This window comes from Scophthalmus maximus, chromosome 11 (genome assembly GCF_022379125.1).
Source record: "Scophthalmus maximus strain ysfricsl-2021 chromosome 11, ASM2237912v1, whole genome shotgun sequence".
NCBI lineage: Eukaryota > Metazoa > Chordata > Actinopteri > Pleuronectiformes > Scophthalmidae > Scophthalmus > Scophthalmus maximus.
Window position 1 is genome coordinate 8,405,001 of NC_061525.1, and position 20,142 is coordinate 8,425,142.

The window sequence follows — 20,142 nt, forward strand, 5'->3', positions numbered from 1 at the left end:
TCAAACCATTAGCCGCGCAGGGACAGTTGGAACGCGTTTCCATAGTGAAAGGACAGTTCTTGATGACATGATTTGGCAACTGGCACATGAATGTGTATTTATGTAAAAAATCTGTGTGATTAAGATGGTTACTGACCTTGACATTTATATGGTGTTTCACGGGGATACCCCAATACAGCAGATGTATTTTAATGGACATCTGGACACAGAAATTACTTGACAAATCTGGAATAGATTGCCCATGTGAAGTCATGCAGGGATACCGAAGGGGGCTTTGTGAATTTGAATAGCTAATAATGAATACAGCTGTACATAACATGTTTGTTCTGTAATCATGGAGAATGTGTGGCTGCGGCGATGCCCGTGTAATGTTTGTTGAGGGTACTTTTACAACAGAAATTATGCAAATTGTAATGGAGACCTGATGCAAAATTTTCATTTAGAGGAGCCATGCCTGAATTGCTGTACTGTGTTTCCTGTGAATAGAATATATTTGGCAGGCCACACACAAAGATTTGCCGCCAACCAAAGGCATTATTTTCCCGAATTTGGAGGGTTCATGGCATGGTGCTGCCGGTGTTTTATTATAGCTGCATCCCTGCAGGTCTTTTTTTCCAACACTGGCACAAGATAAGGTGTATGGGAAACGGTTGGAATTTGATTGCCATTGAAATCACTGTGCATTTTAATGGTCCGCTCGTGAATCTCAATGTTTTTGAGGAGCCACCTTACCTACCACATCACCATTAAGCCAACATTTCAATTTGTAGACAAGAGATATCACAATCCATCAAACTGTTTGTCATAAAGTAGATAAGAAGTAACTAGCAGTCTCTCCCTAGAGCCACAAACCTTTAATTTGAACCTTCTCTTAAAGAGCCTCAACTTCCTTTCACCTCCAGTGTCAATTTGCAATGCAAGTAGCCACTTCTCCTTTGCATGGGAGAACTGAAATCATGGCAATACACCGCATAACAAAACTTAACTTTCTACCAAAGAAATCTCAAAACCTTGTTCGAGTGTTCCTTAGACGGCGCAGCATTGTGTAGCATAGCCTGATCTTTTACTGTGGCGAGGTAATAATGCCTCAGGGAGACCATTGTATGTGCTTTAGCATTCCAATGTAGACCTACTGTATGTAGGAGCATAGGAAAATAGCGCGGATGATGTCTGAACATCTTTCATTCTGCTTTAGCTGGGGCATACATTGGTATTTTCTCAACTTTTATCGCACCCGCAGTCGGACTTCACGGGGCACCGTTTTGTAGATCTTACACATGCCTTAAACTATGCAGTGGAGATTTCGGCTTTTTGTCTGCCGAGTAACCACCAAAATCCTTCACACATGTTTGGTCAGGATCCAAACAATACTGCCCATCAAGAAAAATGTTTGGAGGTCTGATATATTTGTCAGCAGCGCGTGGGCTTCTTCCTTCCACCGGGGCACAGTGTGGCCTGGGTCTTTAGCTGTGGTGGCGGACATGTCACAAACTCTCTGACCTGCCTATTTGCTACTTCAGCAAACTAGTGAAAGAGGCCTTTAGGAGGCCTCCGCCTCACTCTCCTCATGTCCGCTTTCCTTAGAAGTGTTGCCAGGACAATGGAGGGAGAGGAGTGTGTGCGCGGCTTCACACCAGCTGTGAAAGCTCAAAGCAGTTCTCAGTCCAGATTTCTGCAACTCGCCTCCTCGTTTCATTTCTTTGAGCCTACGCTTTCCTCTTTGACTTTACCGTCTTTTAATGATCTCCGTGTCAATCAAACTTCCTGTCACATGCTGCATCTAATCACTTATGCGGACGTCCTGCCATTACAGGCTTAATTGGCCGAGTCTGTGAAACTGTTGTGAAAGTTATGTTTTTGTATTTATTATTTTGGTTTTATTGAAGAAAATCTGGGAAGTTTCCACTTTTGGAGAGGCGGCTTGTGACTGGACCTCATATGGCTGTAAATCTGCGAACAGATTGACATAAACTTTGGCATTACTGCAGTTTAAGCTACTCATATCATAAATAGTAGTATTCGCACCTCTCACCTTTTAATAAGTCTTCGCTGTTCAATAAACAAGGTTCTCTTCATGCTCGATCACGAGGGATGGAAACTTGTCCATGTTCAACATCCACACTGATCTCTGTAACCTAACCCCTTACCGTTGCCTGGCCAGTGTGTCGCATGTGGTGCCCTGAGTTGGAGCACTCCCCAAGTAAGATAGAAATAGGCTCAGTCATAATTTTGAGCCGAGAAGATTCACAAATTACATCCAATATTTTCTGGCCTTTTCTTTCCGCCACAAAGTTGCAGAGTTTAATTTGGGCACAGCAGACACTGCTGCTGCATACGCATCTGTGCTTGGCTTGTTTGTTCTTGCAGAGTTCCTGGTGAATACAAAGATCGAGATTTCGGCGCAATCGAAGTGCAGAATTAACTTGGTCTCGCTCTTTTAGCTCCACAGGCGTGTGCAAGGACTATATTCCCATTGTTTGTACATTTTATGTCTTTGCTTACGCATCTAAGGTGCACTCATACGGACGTGTGCATGAAAAAAAGTTTGATTGATGTGCGTGATAATTTCCCTGTTGGCAAACATTTACATGAGCACTCCGTCATTTGTGGCCTATTTAGATTGGCAGCGGTGTAGTCCCGATTGGCTGGTTTCACTGAGGACTATACGTGAGACTGATTTGTTTGACTGGGCACTCTGAAGTACGGGGAGTGTGATTAAAAACTACACTGCCTTCATTTCACCCCTTGTTGGCCTCCGTGGTTTCGCCTCTACATCATTCATTTACTCATAGGATTTTGCACTAGATCTAGTTCCACGGAGCCTTTTTGCAAAGCTGCACAATAAAGATGGGGAGCTTGGGCAAATAAGGTCACTCTGACATACATTATCCACACAAAAAGTTAAGAACAAGACCTGGAAGGCTACGCTGGTAAATCTTATACGAGAATTGTCTAAAATTCAACTCTAAAAATAGAAACCACACAAGTCCTGGGCTTGTTCTTTTCCAGGCCTGGCTCTCCCTCCGACCACAGAGTGGGGATATTAGATGGGCCAGAACACTTTGGAGCATCCAAAATCCTCTGGATCATCATTCTATTTGAACATATCATACGTAAACATACATAAAGGCATGTCCTTTTCCTGTGAATCCTGTTCTCTTGATTGGACGTTCTCCCTGGAAGGCTCCTGGAATCTGATGGGAGAACCACAGACCGGCCCAGTTATCGTTGGATTCTCCCAGCTTGTTTTACTAAGGACTCGGCCAAACGTTGCCTTTCCCCTGCTGATAAGACAGCTCTCATCATGCCTCACTCAAAACACGGAGTGTAGGGAGAATACTGCTGGCTGCTGCTGATGATCTAAGATCACTCCAGCTTTTGAACTTTTAATCCAATAAAAATACAGCTTGCGTAATACCTATACGTCGCAGTGGAAAGAGTCACAAGTGGGAGGGAAACCGAAAGAGAGGCCCCTTTCATATCCTTGTCAAATGAGTACAACAAAGTGCTGAATGGTATTTGTTCTCCCCTCCTGCAGGGCAGAGGTTTCCTACTTGTGACTGGCACATTTTAAATTACCTTTCTAGTTACAGATATTCCCCTTTTTTAATTTATTTATCACCACATGAGTTCATAATATATTAATAGAAAGAAGATTAGACGGAGAACATTTGAAACTGAAACTGAGTTTACATACTGAAATGGATGATGATGGACTCCTTGCTGTGACATTGTAACTGAAACCAAACAAGGTTCAATCTTTATTTCAGACATTTGACCCTCAGTGTGTTGTTGATTTATCCTAATCTTTTCTATCAGACTTTTACAGGCAGAAACGCTGTTGCCAGGGGCCACATTATGATCGGCTGTCCTCTTTCTCAGGGTTCATGGTTTGTGGTCTGGCTAATTGTCCTGCTCGTTTTTCATTTGCATATGGCCTCGTATGGGTGGCTGGCAAATCATGATTATCTCCTGGACACAGGAGCCTCTCCATTCCAGTAAGATGACATTGATATGCTGCTATTAACCAATGAGTGTGAGTGGAAGTGAAATCGCAGTCTCTGCAGATTCCAAAATAGACTGATTGCTTCAGGCATTCAACTCCACGGTGGTTAGGATTCATGAAAATGTGATTGTGTGGTTTATTATCTTACAGAAAACACCCCCCCCCCCAAAAAAAAGTCACTTAACTCATGGAATATATATCGTTCTCAGGTTTTCAAACCGTACTTGTACTATTGGGAGAATTGTTATCATTGAAGCAGTGGATCCTCCTCGTGTAAATTAATTTCATGGCATGAACTTGTTCTCTGACGAACTTGCTCGTCATAGAAAAGCTCAGTATCTCTGTAGCACACACAATGCCAATGCACTAAGCTTATGTTAAAGCCTTTTGAACTCACAGGAAACTTCCCACTTGTTCAATGCGGACTGTGTGTTCGGTCTGAACATGTGTTTTACGTGTCTATCATTTTAGAATCATTGAGTAAAAGGGGTCCAACCCCCACCCCACCAAATGTAACTTTCATTTTCTTTTTCTCTTCTCTTTAGGCCCCTATCCAGTTTTCATACTGGATATATAAATGTCGACTTTCTACATGTGACTTCTTTTATGTACTGTATGTGATTGGGCTTTGTAAAAAAAAAGAATGAAGTTTTTATGGATGGTTGAGGCTATAGCGGAAAAGCAACATGGAGCCTCTTCAAATGACCTCTACATTCAGTGCCAAAAATGGATCTGTCACAAGAGAGGAAATATTTTCTTACAGATCTGTTAGGAAATTTTTGCAGCACATCTGCTGGCTTTTTCAAGCTTTTTTTATTTTTTGAACCCAGGTATTAATGCTTAAATGCTCCTTCAACTTAACCTCCAGCCTACACCCATCAAACAACAGTGAAGAAAACAAGCACCTAACGCTGCGGGGCGGTTATAAATAACTTGTCCCCCTGCAAAATGATAAAATATTGCAGTAAACTGCAGCCTTCGCACATTAAAAGATGGAGTAGCTTTCTTGTATTGCTCTTGGTTTCCCCTTTCCTCATGTGGTTTATTATTCTTCTCTTTGGCCCACATCTCTGCCAGCTCTACTACTCCCCCACTCCTACGCACCACTCACCCTCTGTTAGGAGTTAGAGTCGGGACTGTGGGGCATGCTCTCTACTGAGTCCCCCGTCTGCCATCTGCTCAGGAAAGACTTGGAGCCTGAATTACCACGGCCAAACCTTCATCACCTCGAATGAATGATTTCCATCCCCTCACACTCATACCAACGCCATCAGAAAGCCGACTTTTGATGATAAGCATGGCGTGCCTTATTTTTCTTGGCAATGTTCCTGATGACACTGATGATTACGCGGAGGAGGCTCCCTGCTGCTGAGTGCTGGAGCACAAGCGAATTATTTGAGCTTCAATTTTTCACTGATTCGTTTTCCTAAAAAGATCCATTCATTAAAGATGGGAGGAAGGAGAATCCTAATCAGCTTGTGAGGTTTTTAATCCGACCGTAATCTCTCGCAAACTGCGATCCGGACCCAACACTTGCAAACAATTATACTGCTGGCACCTATAGGGGCCCGACGTGATTGGTCTGTTTGCCTTGCGCTGTCTTGGGAGATCCTGTAGTAATTGAGTCGGCACCCTGGCTGACGGCTTGTGAACTGCTTTTATGGCTCCAGTTCCAGGCCTCTGTCGATGTGCGGTGTTATTAAAACCAGACCGCAAGCGGGACATTACATTAGGGTATAATGCGCTGCACTGAAGCATACTGTGTGGTATCCCACTGATCCCCAGCCGTCCCTGTCACTGTCCTATGCAGACAGACGCCACTCCTGAAGCAGGCAATTTTCCCTGCTGGCAGCCCTCCCAGAGCCTGCAGAAGTCATCCTCCTTCCCGCCAACCCCCTTTCATTCTCTCGGAGCCCCTTTCTGCCAAAGGGCCTGTTTGGCTCATGATCTGGCTCAGATAAACAACAAAGAATAAGTCCAAAGATGCTTTCCCAGGGCACCTGGTATGGTGCTCTTGTTTCAGTTTGTGGACGGCCATTAGTCTCACATCCCTCAAAAAGAATTTAAATTTGATCTTCTGTGGCTTTATAGTAATGGGTATTAATGAATGTGGAAAATGCTGAGTTTATCCATTCCAACTTGATAAATCTTCATTTCAATGCACAATGTTTGAATGTCTAACCAATATCATTGTTTCTTCTCTCCAGGTGACCGCGACAGATGCAGACGGCGGGTCCTTTGGCTCCATTACCTACTCCCTTGGCTCTGGCATTAACAGCGCCGCTCCCTCTCAGTTCACCATTGGCAAGGAGACTGGCCAGATCTGCACTAGTGCTTTCCTGGACAGAGATCAAGGGCCGGCCAGTTTCGACTTTACTGTTACTGCAGTGGATGGGGTGAGCCACCACATTTTCAAATCATGCTTAATATGAATCTATTGAGCCACAGAGTAATCCTATAAAAACAGCAGCCTCGCTTTTCATTCTGACAAGAGAGCAGAGACATTGCCAACTGTGCAGAAAAACTTTGATTTGAGCAGCCATGTAAAAAAATTAAAGCTTGAACGGCTCTCAGTGGCAGCAGGCTTGCTCAAAAGTTAGTATAGCATCCTGTCCTCTTTATGCCAGATAATACTTAAAAAATAAAAAAGGTTAAAGAATGAAATAAAATGACTGTGGTCATGTTAAAGCAATCAGATGGAGAAATGCTTCAACTGTCAGGCAGTAATATTTTAACAAGTTGGGCTGCCGCCTCCCTCACTTTTTCCCACCTGGTCCAAATGAAAAGCCTGCACTGTATTTTCTGCAAATGAACGGCCTATGAAACAGATTGTTTGCCTTGAGGCGAGTCCTCTCGCCCCTCCACGGGTCATGACATATTGCTCTTTCCCGAGGGAAACTATCAATCTGTATTCCCTCCGCGGACCTGCTGGGACTGTATTTTAGAGGGTATGCTATACATCGACAATTTAACAGGAGTTTACCGCTGGTTTTTACTAGCGCCATTAATGTGGCCTAAATCCTGCTTTCAGGTGTGTGTGTTTTTTCTGCTCGTGATTTACAGTGGAAGTGTAACAAAAGGGCTTTTTGTTTCCTCTGCAGGGTGGACTGAGTTCAGTAGCCTATGTGAAGGTGGACCTGGTCGACATCAATGATAACAAACCCGCGTTCTACCCGGTCAGCTATGCCGTTAGTTTGAGCACGCAGAGCGCCCCGGGGACATCTGTTGTCAGAGTGACGGCCTATGACTCAGACTCAGGCGAGAATGGAAGAATTACGTACAAGACGGCGCCTGGAGGGGCCTCTCCGTACTTTACACTCAACAAAGACACAGGTTGGCACGAGTACACTTCAATGTATTTTTAATTTTTTTTTGGAAAGATTTCAATTATTGATTTTGTTTCACCCTCAATTTGTAACAATGTTTGTTTGAACCCTTTCTGCAGGTGTGATTTCCCTGTCCAGGTCTGTCTACGGGAAGGCCAACACTGTCATTCCCATGGTGATCTCTGCTCAGGACGGTGGCGGTCTGGTCGCCCTCGTCAATGCCAGAGTCAACATCAGTGTGGTGGCGGGGCTGGTGGCGCCACCTGTGTTTGAACAGACTCAGTACTACTTCACTGTGTCAGAGGACGTCCTGCGCGGAACAGTCGTGGGCATTGTTCAGGCCAGCAGTAAGACAGGTGGGGACTGAAGACACACGATCGCTCTTCTTCGTCTCACTCACTCACTCAGCAGATATGAGTCTCTCAGCCCACAATGAACGTTTTCACATTCATCAGTCACACTTGATCACACTGAAAAGAGTTTCTCCTCGGCCTCCCGTACCACTTGTACAAATAGGCGTCGAGCCACTATACACACCTAACTCTGAAATGACAAATCAATCAAAAATTCCATTTCTGTTTATATAATAATTTTCCCGAATTTTAAGAGCTATAACAGTCGGGAAAATTGAAAAATTACATCTGTGGAGTGTACTCTTACTTTGCTGCTTTAAGTGCAGCCTCCTTCCTGGGCTGTGGTGACACATCTCTGGTTTTTGTCATCTTGCTGTCTTTTCAGGCACTTCCAGAGAGATCTCCTACACCATCAGCTCGGGGGACCCGGCGGGTCACTTCACGGTGGACCCTGACACTGGGGCCCTAAGGACAAGTCTGCCCCTGGATCATGAAGCCCAGTCAGCTCTTGATTTAGAGGTACAGGCCCGCAGCGGAAACCCCCCTGCCTTCGGCCAGACCCGCGTCCACATTACCATCGCGGACGTCAACGATAACCCGCCCGTTTTTCTGCCCTCGTCGTCCGAGTCCCTGCTGCTGCCGGAGCACACAGAAATGGGCACAGTGGTGTATCGGGTCCAAGCCGAGGACAGAGACTCCGGAGTCAATGGACACCTCACCTTTGACCTTTCTTCGCCAAGTGGAATCCAGAGGACCTTCAGCATAGAACGCAGCAGTGGAGACATCCGATTGGTCGGGAGCCTCAACTATGAAAATAGCCCCCGCTATGACCTCCAGGTGATTGGCAAGGATAACGGGGTTCCCCAGCTTAGCGCCTCCTTCGTGCTTGTGGTTCATGTCCAGGCGGAAAATGACCAGGGACCGGTGTTCGATACCCTCACCTACCGTGTTGAATTAAAGGAAGGTACCCCGATAAACACACGCTTCCTGCAAGTGAGAGCCCTGAACAGAGAGGCCCCTGGCTCAGGTCACTTCAGTCCCCTCGCGTATCACCTGCGTCCAGACGGAGATGCTGCAGGGTTCGGCATTGCTGCGGACAGCGGCTGGCTGTTTGTGAAGAGTGCCCTGGACAGAGAAGTCAAGGACATGTATCTCCTCACAGTGCTGGCAAGTGCAGGTCACGGACAGTTGAAGAAGACGGGCAGTGCCACAGTGCGGATATCGGTGACCGATGAGAATGACAACTCTCCCCGACTCACACAGGAGAGGGTCTTCATGGCTGTGAGAGAAAACCTGCCTGCAGGCACGGGCTTTGGTCACGCGTCTGCCACAGACCGAGACAGTGGTCCCAACGGACGCCTCGGCTACCGCTTCCTGCACGCTGACCGCCACTTCCAAATAAACTCCCACACAGGTTAATTGAAAATGTTATGTCTTTGCTGTCTCAGCTGGTTTATTGCGGTGTTGAAATATCGATGTGGATTGTTGAGGTTTGCTTCATTAGGCAACCAACGAAAATGTAAAAAAAAGAAAAGCAGACTGTGGTGTCCTGCCGTTATAAAGTGGCTGTTGACAGAGGAGCAGAGGAGAACAGGAAGAGAAAGGCAGCACTTGTAATGTTATCGGTTGAATTTTGGATGTCCTCCAGGATTATGGGGAATATCTGCCTTTTCAAAAGTATTGGACTCTGTCTAACTCAAAATTATGCAACGTAACTGGTATTAAATCAATTGTGTTCTCATGCAGATTGACCTTAAACTGAACTGAACTGAGAGAAAACGATCAGGATTTGGTACAAAACATATTGACTCTTTGTCACTGAAAATTGAAATGATATGTAAATGTAATCCGTGTTTAGTCAACTCACTGAGTCATCTCTAAAAGATGAGAGACGGCAGTTGCCCCTTCCCCATTGTCATAAATTAGTCAGATGATGGTGACAGCAGCACTGAGCTTCCTGCTGGGCTCTAATTGCCCTGCTGAGCCTGTTCGTCTGTGGGTGGAGACCCAGACTCTGATTTGTGATCAGTTCCTGGACGAGTTGTGAGTCTCCGCGGTGTCTGCCAACCTTCCAGAATTCCTCTCTTTGTGTGTGTGTTTGTGGGTGTGTGTGTGTGTGTGTGTGTGTGTGTGTGTGTGTGTGGGAGAGTGCGCGCACACATGTGCAAGGACATCTGCACGCTGTGCATGTCTGCTACTTGTGTGTCATTGATCAAAGCCTGCTGGCTCATAAGTCTCTCATCATTATTCCAGTGCTCTGGACCAGTGCCTCGGCATGAAATTCCTCTCATCCGCCTCCTTCTCTCCCCAGGTGAGATCAGTACAAGGACGACTCTGGACAGAGAGCAGCAGTCCAGCTACCAGCTGGTGGTGGTGGTACAAGACGGAGGTTCGCCCCCTCGCAGCGCCACTGGCACAGCCTTCATCACGGTCCTGGACGATAACGACAATGACCCCACGTTTACCCACAGCCAGTCGGGGAAACATCTCATCATACAGGTGATGCAAAGGGACCAGAAAAAAACAGACATACTGAAAGTTAAATGACTTTCATCACCTGAGTGACATCCATTTTGGTTTTTAACCCGTAGGTGACAGAAGGTCAGTCGTCTGGGGTTTTACTGGGCACGTTGCAAGCCAAAGACCCCGATGAAGGAGAGAATGGCACAGTGTTCTACTCTTTGTCAGGTACGGTACCTGCAGGAAGTAAAGAGAGTCTTAATCTGTGATCAAAATGATTATTGAAAGATGGATTATATGTATGTAAATGAGCTCTCACACACACACACACACACACACACACACACATCATCTACAGTGAAGGTGTGGAATCTGTGTCTCTCTGCAGGTCCGAGGGCTGAGCGTTTCTCCTTGAACCCAAACACCGGCGAGCTGCGTTCCTCATCTCCTCTGAGCCACTCGGAGCGAGCCGAGTACACCCTGACGGTGACAGCCACTGACAGAGGACTGCCCCCTCGCAGCACCTCCTGCTCCCTCACCGTTCAGGTCAGACTTCCATTGGAGCCCGGCCAGCACAAACACCCTCACTACTCACTTATTTAATATCAAAGAATAGACAGGGGGCCGAGAGGATCCATGTCTCTGGGCCCCTCAGACCATAGATGCAGACTCATATCAGCCTCACTTCTGACAAGCTCCCCTCCCATCCTCCTCCCTTTTCGTCCCCTGTGAGTTTTCAAAAGGGAAATTTCTATCTGAAATGGAAAAAGTGGTTCTGAATCAAATACTCCCAGCTGGCGTGTGATGAGGGCCAGCTGTAGACTGCTCTGATCAAGGTCGTGTTCACTGACTTCAACACTTTTTTATACAGTAGCCATTTTGCAAAGAACAGCAGGGCTGTACACTTATGTAGCATTGGAGGAAATTTGGTTAATATTTAATAAACACCAGAAAATGGACTCGGTGGAAGAACCCTGGAAGGAATATAGATTTATAGGTTCCAGGAAACAGAGTTACCATAGAAACAGCTCCAGTAAGTGCCAGTTCAGTCTTCCTTCCTTCCAGGGGAAAAAAAAGAAAAATAGAAAATCATAATTATTTGTTAATTGGATTAAACAGTGCAATGTTGTTCTTGCCCACTGACGCATTTTCTGTAATTTCCTTCAATCATCTTTTCCAACTGATTCATTAAATCCATCAATGATAGGATGGGACTACACCAATTTATTTCTGGAACACTCCCTTTCCATCTAATGTGGAACCAATTTACAGCGTGTCATGTAAGATTTCACAACAAACATAAATACACAAGTGTTTTTATCGAGTGCCTATACTAAATGTGGGAACTGAGCTGTAGGATGCAATGCAAGCGTCTCCATCTCCGCCTCCCTTTTTCTACGGCTGCTTAAATTCTCTCCATCTCAGGATTTTTTTTTTATTAAAACAATGTGCTGTGTCTTCGTGCTTTTCAAGGAGAGAAAAGAATTAATGTTGTAGTCTTTGAAGACACTTGAACGTGTAAAGTGTAAAGTCATATGCCGAACGGGAATTCAACCCAGGGCCCAATTCAACCCCTGTCACCACATTCCCCCACCGATTGTGTTACTTTTACCATCTTTCCTTTTTCTTGGCAGTGATATAAGTATCAGATTAAGTGTGATTAATGTTAGCAAGCGTGTTATTCAAGTCTATAAAAACCTCTTGTAACTGGCTCCATTTATTCCCAGTGAACACATACAGAACAAGGGGGAGGAGGGAACGAAACCTGGTTTTGCTTTGCCCTAAAATCCATGAAATATTTTCTGTCTCTGTTTTGAAAATTGTATAAAGCATTGGATCCACAGACACCTTTGTTTGTCCTCAAATACACATACATTGTGTTTTTCTCCACTGCAGGTTCTCAGCATTAACAGACCTACTTCTAAGACCAATTCGCTGTCCATATCTTTCAACTCTGTGGAGGAAACCAAGCCTGGCTCTGTCATTGGCTCAGTCCGCCTCCGTGACCGAGAAACCCCAGAGGAAGGGGAGGTGACCTACACAGTGGTTGGGGGCACCGACCGAGATGGAACATTCGTGTTAGACCGTCTTACTGGGGACGTGTATCTGGCTCGCGCCCTTGACTATGAGCGAGACGCACACTACACCCTGCAGATCGAAGTGGATGACTTCTCTCAGGCCCCTCCCAGCAGCACCCTGGTCCACCTGGGCATTGATGTGGAGGACAGCAATGACCACACCCCTCAGTTCCCCGAGGACCCCGTCACCATCGTCATCTCTGAGAGTATGGAGCCCGGCTCCTCTATCTATACTTTTCAAGCAATAGACAAGGATGGCAGTGGGCCCAACAGCGAGGTGAGGTACTCGGTTCTCCACCAGTGGCCAAACACCCCTGGCCTACTAAACCTCGACCCGACTTCAGGGGTTCTCTCCTTGGGCCAGGAGCTTGACCATGAGGTCACCTCCAACCTCATCCTCGTTGTAAAGGCAACCGACTCTGCCCTTGATGTCAGCCAGAGGCGCTGGGGTAGTGTCACGGTGAGGGTGTACGTAACCGATGAGAACGACAATCCACCGGTGTTCAGCTCGCCGACAGCTGTCAGCGTGATGGAAGACCAGCCGGTGGGCTTTGTGGCGTTGTATGTCATGGCCAGAGACGCGGACCAAGGGGAGAACGGTAGAGTGACCTACAGCATCCAGTCAGGCAACACAGGAGGAACATTCAGCCTCAACCCTAACACAGGTAAGTCTGGGCCAGTGTGAGAGTGTAGAGGTCGGTGTGGTGTTTTTTGTGTTTTTGCACAACTGACTTACCTGTAGTTACCAGCTTCCGTCTCACTCATGGCGAAACAATTTGTTTTTGCTTTGTTAACCACAGCAACAAAAATGTACCAACCACAATATTGTGATTGCAATGCACACAGAGTATATTGTCAAATATAAAATATATAATTCAGGTTTTCACAGAATGATCCATATTGTTTCTGACAATCTGACTCTGTGGTGCATCTCTTACACGTCCAGAGTTTAATTTTGAAATGTAGACGCGTACGTGGCTGTGGGACAGAGGGAAGCATACATGTACTGTTTGAATTAAGTATGTTAGCATCAGATAACAACATTTTTTGATGACCACAATTAGGGTTTATAATCAGAAAAGGTTTAGCTTGTTTCGTATCGGATTATTTCCAGCACCCGACTTAAACTTTACCGTGTCGTTCTAATCCCTTGCTCAAGTTGTAACACTTTAAGTTGAATCAACAAGAAAAATCTGCATCTTCATGTGTGTCTTAAAACACTTGTGCCACCTCTAAGTTCTACGCTACATTGCATGTGAACTCGCATTCCAATGTGCTTCTACAGACCCACCCACCAACACCACCACCTCCACCCCCCCATCCCCCCCTCTCTCTATAAACACACACAAACACTTATACTCTGCTTACTTCTAAGTGCAGAGCAACTCTTGCTTCACCTCTCATGACTTATTTCTCTCAGTTGGAGACCAGACAGACGGAGCAGCCTGCCAAAATATTCAAACACACACGGACAAACACACATACATGTGCAAGCACACGCATGGACACACAACCCATCATCTGTTATTGTGGATCTATTCCCATGAAAGACCAAAGAGCCTCCTGCCCCGGCTTCTGGGAACCATTAGAGAAGGGATCAGTTACGCGTGTTTATGTGTACGCACGTGTGTCTCTATGTGTGTGTGTGTGTGTGTGTGTGTGTGTGTGTGTGTGTGTGTGTGTGTGTGTGTGTGTGTGTGTGTGTAGGCATGCACATGTGTGTCTGCATGCTCGCATGAGACTCTGTCACTTACTCAGCACTGACCTCGGGGCTGTTTGGTCCTGTGGGCTTTGTTGTGGTGTTTGAGACACGTGTCGGCCTTTGGCTCCGCCTCCCCCCTCAAGTCGCCAAACCAGTGTGCCCCCTGGAGCAGCTCGGGGTTGGAAACATTCAGGCTCTGTCATGCATGTCACTTCGGCTACGGCCCAGTATGTGCACTCACCTTGAAGTGTTTTCATGCACACTGGTTATTTGTAAGAATCATGACAGAGTTAATCCTCTGAGCACCTGGTTTGCTTCTGTTTTGGGGTCAGCGACCAGAGACCTGGGACCATCTCTGCCCCACTCTGTTTTCATTACTTTGGCACCACAGTTAAACCACAATAGAGTGAACTATCAAGCTGTTATTAGGAGTCTATAAGGGCACAGAGTGAGACTCATTCTCATCACTCATTGTCAGAAGGTATAGGCCATTAATTTCACTTTTGGAGCAAAGGGGGCTCACACCGGTGTTATGGGGAATTGCCTCGCTGCAAAAGACTGCACCATGCATTCGGGGATCAACACATAAATTGTTGATTTAGTATAAGTAAGACGTGAAAGATGTGTTTGTTGTCAACCTCAGCTAACCCTTACTGTATACTGCAGTCCGAAGTGTTGGCGCCACAAACCCCACATAGGCTTAAGAAGCGGGAATTGGAAACATCCAAAATAAAAGCTTCGCCCCTGTTTCCCACACTTTTTTCCCTCTGCCCATGTGTTATCGGTGACCAGGGATAGGGCAGGATCAGAGGACTCAATTTGGTGAAAATATTCCAGCCTTTAACTCCTACCAGATTATAAGCTTTGGGGCAAGTTATCTCAATCCAAGCAAAATACAAAGCTAAAAACACAAACACTCACGAAAAAAAAAGGAAAAGTTAAAAACAAAACAGGCCTGGCCCAAACTTTCTTTAACAGTTGCAGCTCATTTTAAAGCATGAAATTGAAATTGAATCAATGCAAGTTCTACCCTCTTCGGGCAGGATAATGAAAAGGCAAGGGTGCCCCTAATTTCTACTGAGCACGGCAGGCCTGGCTGTTGCGTGTCTAGAGCGTGTGTTTACTGCTTCTTTCTTGATGACTGCGGCATTCTCCAATGGAAACTCTCGTAAACTGTGGCCAGACCATCGGTCTGTTACAGCAGTGGTGGTGGTAGCACTCAGGTAGGCAAAGCTCTGTGTGTGGAGGAGATTAGCTGTGATTTGGCCCTCACACGGCAACTTTTCACACTTGCTTTTAATATCACTTTACTACACACAACAGTGGAAAGTGGTATGTTTTATTGCTTTTGATAGCATGCTTTCATACTGTAGTTGTCGTGTGTAACTGCTTCTGGGAAACAAGGCTGTAATAAAGTACACCCAACCTCACTTACACGCACACAGGAAATCTCTCCTCGCGTTTCACCGTCTGATTCATCTCTCTGCAGGCTCTCTGTCGATTTTCAAACCCCTGGACCGCGAGGAGCAAGACGTCTTTAACCTCACAATAATCGCTGAGGATCACGGGATACCCCGGCACTCGTCGAGCCAGCTGCTGTGTGTCCACGTGATCGATGTTAATGATGAGGTACCCTGGTTTGAGGAGAGCCAGTACGAAGCCCAGATCTCTGAAAACCAGCCTCCGGGAACTAGTGTGTTGACGGTATCCGCCTCAGATCTGGACCAAGGTGAGGCATATACAATGTGCATTCTTTTAGGTAGTTCAAAATAAGGCGAGGTTCAAATTTTGCTGGAAGGTTATGCTTTAGACCTCGAAGTCACATATAACCTTATTACATTTTTATGTCATTTAAATGACTAAATCAGGTTCTTTCTACATGTTGAAATAAAAAAATACGATTCATGTAGTGACATTGAACCTAGGCCTCTAAAAAAAAATCCGCCAAATTTCACCAGAGTTGTCTCAGATTTTTGGGCCCGCCTCCTGTATGTGTGCGTGGATTCTGTCGCAACAGATCATGATACTTAATCGAGCCGCTGCAGCACTTAAGTATAATGGCTGTTATTATTCTCAGCCCTCATATGTGAAAGTACTGTGTTCAGGGTACAGACACTAGCAGTTGTTCTTTATTGAGGACTGCACAGGAGAATGGGGGAGGGGGTTGCAGAAAGGCTGCATTCCCCTGGACTTAGTCAGAAGCGCATAAAACAGGAGGATTATAAACTTTTGCTCCAAAAGCAATTAGTGGAGTAAACAGGTGAGGTTGCCAGACTGCTTTCTGCTAGCACGCAATCTGGCATTTAGACACCTGAGGGAGGGCCGTCGCGGCCAAATGCTTACGCGGCAAAACTAATGACAAAACAAACAATTAACTATACACTCTATTAGCGCGTGAAATCTAAATACTGTCCAAATGCTGGTTCTTGTCATGTCATTTACCGGTCCTATGAATTAACTTTTCAAGCTGTGGTAACATTTTGTTTGTTTCATTAAGCAATCCATTATTTTTAACTAACTACAATCACTGTGTGTGTGTTTTGCCGTAGGGTCCAATGGGCAGGTGACGTATGGCGGTATCTCAGAGGAAGGTTTCCACATCAACCCAGCGACAGGTGTCATCACAACCACAAAGTCGCTGGACCGGGAGCTCCAGGAATACTACACAGTGACAGGTACTGCCCTACGCCTGCCCTAACCTATGACAGATAAGAACATGGCTACTTTGAGGTGCATAGTATAGATCACAATCACAATTAATACTGTTTTGGCTGTTTTGGCAGTTTATGCAAAGGATGGAGGCCTCTTACCCAACTATGCTAAAGCGACAGTGAGGATCAGAGTGCTCGATTTGAATGACAACGTCCCCGTCTTTGGACGCCTCTACTATGGCATAGAGGTGCCGGAAAACCTGGACGCAGCGCCTCTGTTCACCCTCAGAGCCACAGACCCTGATGCAGGAGACAGTGGGGAGAAAAACTACAGAATTACAGGTGAGATTTTGTTTTGTTGCACCGTCAGCTCAACTTGGAGCGTTATACATTTGACTCGGGGCTATGGATGTTGCAAACTCAGTAAGCCAAATTTGCGACTGGTTTCCTTGCAGCTGGAGATCCATCTGGAGACTTCCACTTGGACAGACGGTCAGGTGTGCTGTCCACTTTGAGGCCTCTGGATCGGGAGAAGAGGGCTAGGTACATGCTCACAGTCACAGCTCAGGACCAGGGCCACCCTTCCCTCAGCAGCACCGCCACTGTGGAGGTCACTGTTCTCGACATCAACGACCATAGTCCCCAGTTTCAGAGCGGCAGCTACACCGCGGACGTTTCTGAAGATGTTCCCATTGGCTCACTGGTGCTGGAGGTGAAAGCCATTGACCTGGACCAGGGCCCAAACAGTCAGGTGCTGTACTTCCTCAGCCGCGGCTCCCAGAGCATGTTCATCATAGATGAGAACTCAGGCCGCATTATCACAGCAGCTGCCCTGGACAGAGAGAGAACCGCCTCTTACACCTTTGAGGTGTGTGCCACTGACTCCTCCCCGGCAAACCCCCGCAACTCCACCGCTCAGGTGACCGTCTACATTCAAGATGTGAACGACAACGTTCCCTTCTTCATTCTGGACCCGCTTATTGTGAACATCTCTGCCAGCAGTGTGTCTAGCCGGCGAGTGCTGGCCACCATGAGGGCGGAGGACAAGGACTTTGGGGCTAATGGCTCTGTTTTTTATCGTTTCGCCAACCCTGTGAGGGGCTTTACCATCAACTCGCTGACCGGGGACATCCAGGCCACGGAGAAGCTGCAAATTCTGACCCAAAGCCAAAGGACTTTGATTGTTCAGGCCATGGACCAGGGCAACCCGGCTCAATCTTCCCTCGGGGTGGTTATCATTTATATTAGGGAACAGAGTTACAGGGGGATCCGCTTCTCTCGCACAGCTCGAGATGTCAGTCTGCAAGAGAACGCTGCTAAAGGTTTGCATGACATCCTCAAATCTACATACATTCTCTTTAACCCTTTTTTTGATATAAGAAAGTAGACGTCAAATGTTGCAACGGCTTGTTTTTCACTTTAAAGGTACAGTGGTAACACAGACTCAGGCCCAGTACCCTGATGGCTCCCAGACTGGTATCAGCTACAGTATCTTCAGTGGAAACAGAATGCAGTCTTTTGGAATTAACACTATTACTGGTAAGTGTGGAGATAGAAGTATACGCTGCGAAGTGATTTGTTTCAGAAATCTACAGCGACTCATTGTTGTTTCTGTGAAACAGGTGAAATATGGGTCCAGAAATCTGAAGGGCTAGACTTTGAGGAGACCCCGAAACTCCGCATTGTGGTGAAAGCCGAGACGGCGTCCTCCAGCTCCTACATGGCTGTCAACTTAATCCTGCAGGACGTCAACGACAACTTGCCACGCTTCCAACTCCAGAACTACGTAGCCTACATCAGAGAGGCACAGGGCTACGATTTTCCCATTATCCAGGTGCAGTAGCCGGTCCCACACACGTTTATTATGCTTGGCTGTGTAAAGTAGTAGTAACACTCAACCTTCACAGATCTGCATAGTTTCAGTGCTGTAGAGAAACAACCCTGTTCCTTTTCGCCTGTGTTCTCAGTGTCCCCACTGAATATAAAGAATCATTTTTGTCATGGAGCCAGATCCATATAGCCCACTTTTATGAAGTCTCGACTTCCAAGTCCAATATTTCTCCGTAGCTCATCACACACTGAAACAGCTGTTGCAAAAATATTTCTCTATTTTCATTACCAAAATGGGTTGGTGTTTTCCTTAGGTTGCGGCAGATGACCTTGACCAAGGTCAAAATGGTCAGGTGACCTACTCCATCAGGTCATCGTCCATGAGTGGCTTGTTCAAGATAGACCCACTGACGGGCAGCATCACCACTGCAGCTATAATGGACAGAGAGATCTGGACGCAAACAAAGTGAGTTTGCTCTCTTTCATGTGGTTCCCCTCAGCTAAATGTGTGTAACTGTAATTTTATCAATTGTCCCTTACAAATAACTTCCCTTGTTTTAATTATATTATATTGTATATGTATATGTATTTATTTTTTTAGGTAGCATATCCGTTTAAACCAACTTTCTGTTTCGGATCAATGTTTCCATGTTTGCTACTACTTTTCGGCTACAAGGAGACCGTATTAACTACACTGTTAATGAAGCCCTTTTGTAATCATAAACTGACATAATTATAATTATTATCAACAACAACAACAATAATCATCATAATCATTATCATAATCATAATAATGGAAACAGTGAGACCTATGTATCATTTAGAAAAGCATCTTCTACTGCTCAATTCTTAAATCAAACTGGCTGATCTAGGCGGGGGGTGGAGCGTCACACGACCATATGTTATTCATAAAAGCTATAAGTTCAGACAGTGACACTGTGATTTTTGTGGCACCAGGCTTGTTGTTACGGCAACAGACCGGGGAACCCCGCGGCTGGCTGGCTCGGCCACTCTCACTGTGATCATCATCGACCTCAACGACAACAGCCCCATGATTCCTCTGCCGCGGGAGATCCATGTGCCGGAGGGTAAGTCAGCTTCACAGGGAAGTTAGTCCGGCGATCTTATCACAAAAGCCTCACATCACCCGCCCTGGCAGCTCACTGAGAAATGTCTGACCCTATTATGAAACAAGTTATTGCCAAGTTGCTCTGTTCATTTCCTGTCTATTAGATCAAGGCTTTCCAGAACAGGACATTTTATAATAAAGAGCAAAAAAATAAATATCTGCTTCATTTCATTTGCAACCTAAATATTTTCTCCTCTTCTCCTGCCTTCCCACTTTATTATCACACACATACAGATACTCTGATTGGCACAGTTATCACCCAGGTAACAGGAAATGATGTGGACTCAGGGCCGGCCCTCTCTTACACACTACACCTGGATACAAACAGCCAAGGCATGTTTGGGATTCATCGTTACGGAGGAGGAGTGTCTCTAACCGGCCCTCTGGACTACGAGGAAAAGACGTGGTACACTCTGACCATCCGCTCATCGGACTCCAAACATCAGAGCGAGGCCAACCTCACCGTGCTGGTGGATGATGTGAACGATAACGCCCCCACCTTTACCCAAGACTTGTATCAGGTGCTGCTCCCTTCACACACCTGTCGCCACACAGGCATGCACACATTATTTCAAAGTATATGTGAGCCATCTGGATATATATTTAT

At 46.0% G+C, this 20,142-nt stretch overlaps 1 protein-coding gene across 1 annotated transcript in view; it reads left to right on the forward strand.

Moving 5' to 3' along the window:
• LOC118299652 (protocadherin-16-like) overlaps positions 1–20,142 on the forward strand; it is a 77,192-nt gene that overhangs the window by 52,054 nt on the left and 4,996 nt on the right. Inside the window, exons 3-19 of the mRNA XM_035623545.2 lie at positions 6,214–6,402; positions 7,108–7,339; positions 7,452–7,688; positions 8,071–9,099; positions 9,997–10,184; positions 10,277–10,373; positions 10,534–10,691; positions 12,042–12,888; positions 15,415–15,654; positions 16,475–16,600; positions 16,709–16,918; positions 17,032–17,898; positions 18,002–18,115; positions 18,199–18,410; positions 18,721–18,872; positions 19,364–19,494; positions 19,770–20,056. Of these exons, the coding sequence (XP_035479438.2) occupies positions 6,214–6,402; positions 7,108–7,339; positions 7,452–7,688; positions 8,071–9,099; positions 9,997–10,184; positions 10,277–10,373; positions 10,534–10,691; positions 12,042–12,888; positions 15,415–15,654; positions 16,475–16,600; positions 16,709–16,918; positions 17,032–17,898; positions 18,002–18,115; positions 18,199–18,410; positions 18,721–18,872; positions 19,364–19,494; positions 19,770–20,056 (5,316 nt within the window). The remainder of the gene's footprint in view (positions 1–6,213; positions 6,403–7,107; positions 7,340–7,451; positions 7,689–8,070; positions 9,100–9,996; positions 10,185–10,276; positions 10,374–10,533; positions 10,692–12,041; positions 12,889–15,414; positions 15,655–16,474; positions 16,601–16,708; positions 16,919–17,031; positions 17,899–18,001; positions 18,116–18,198; positions 18,411–18,720; positions 18,873–19,363; positions 19,495–19,769; positions 20,057–20,142) is intronic.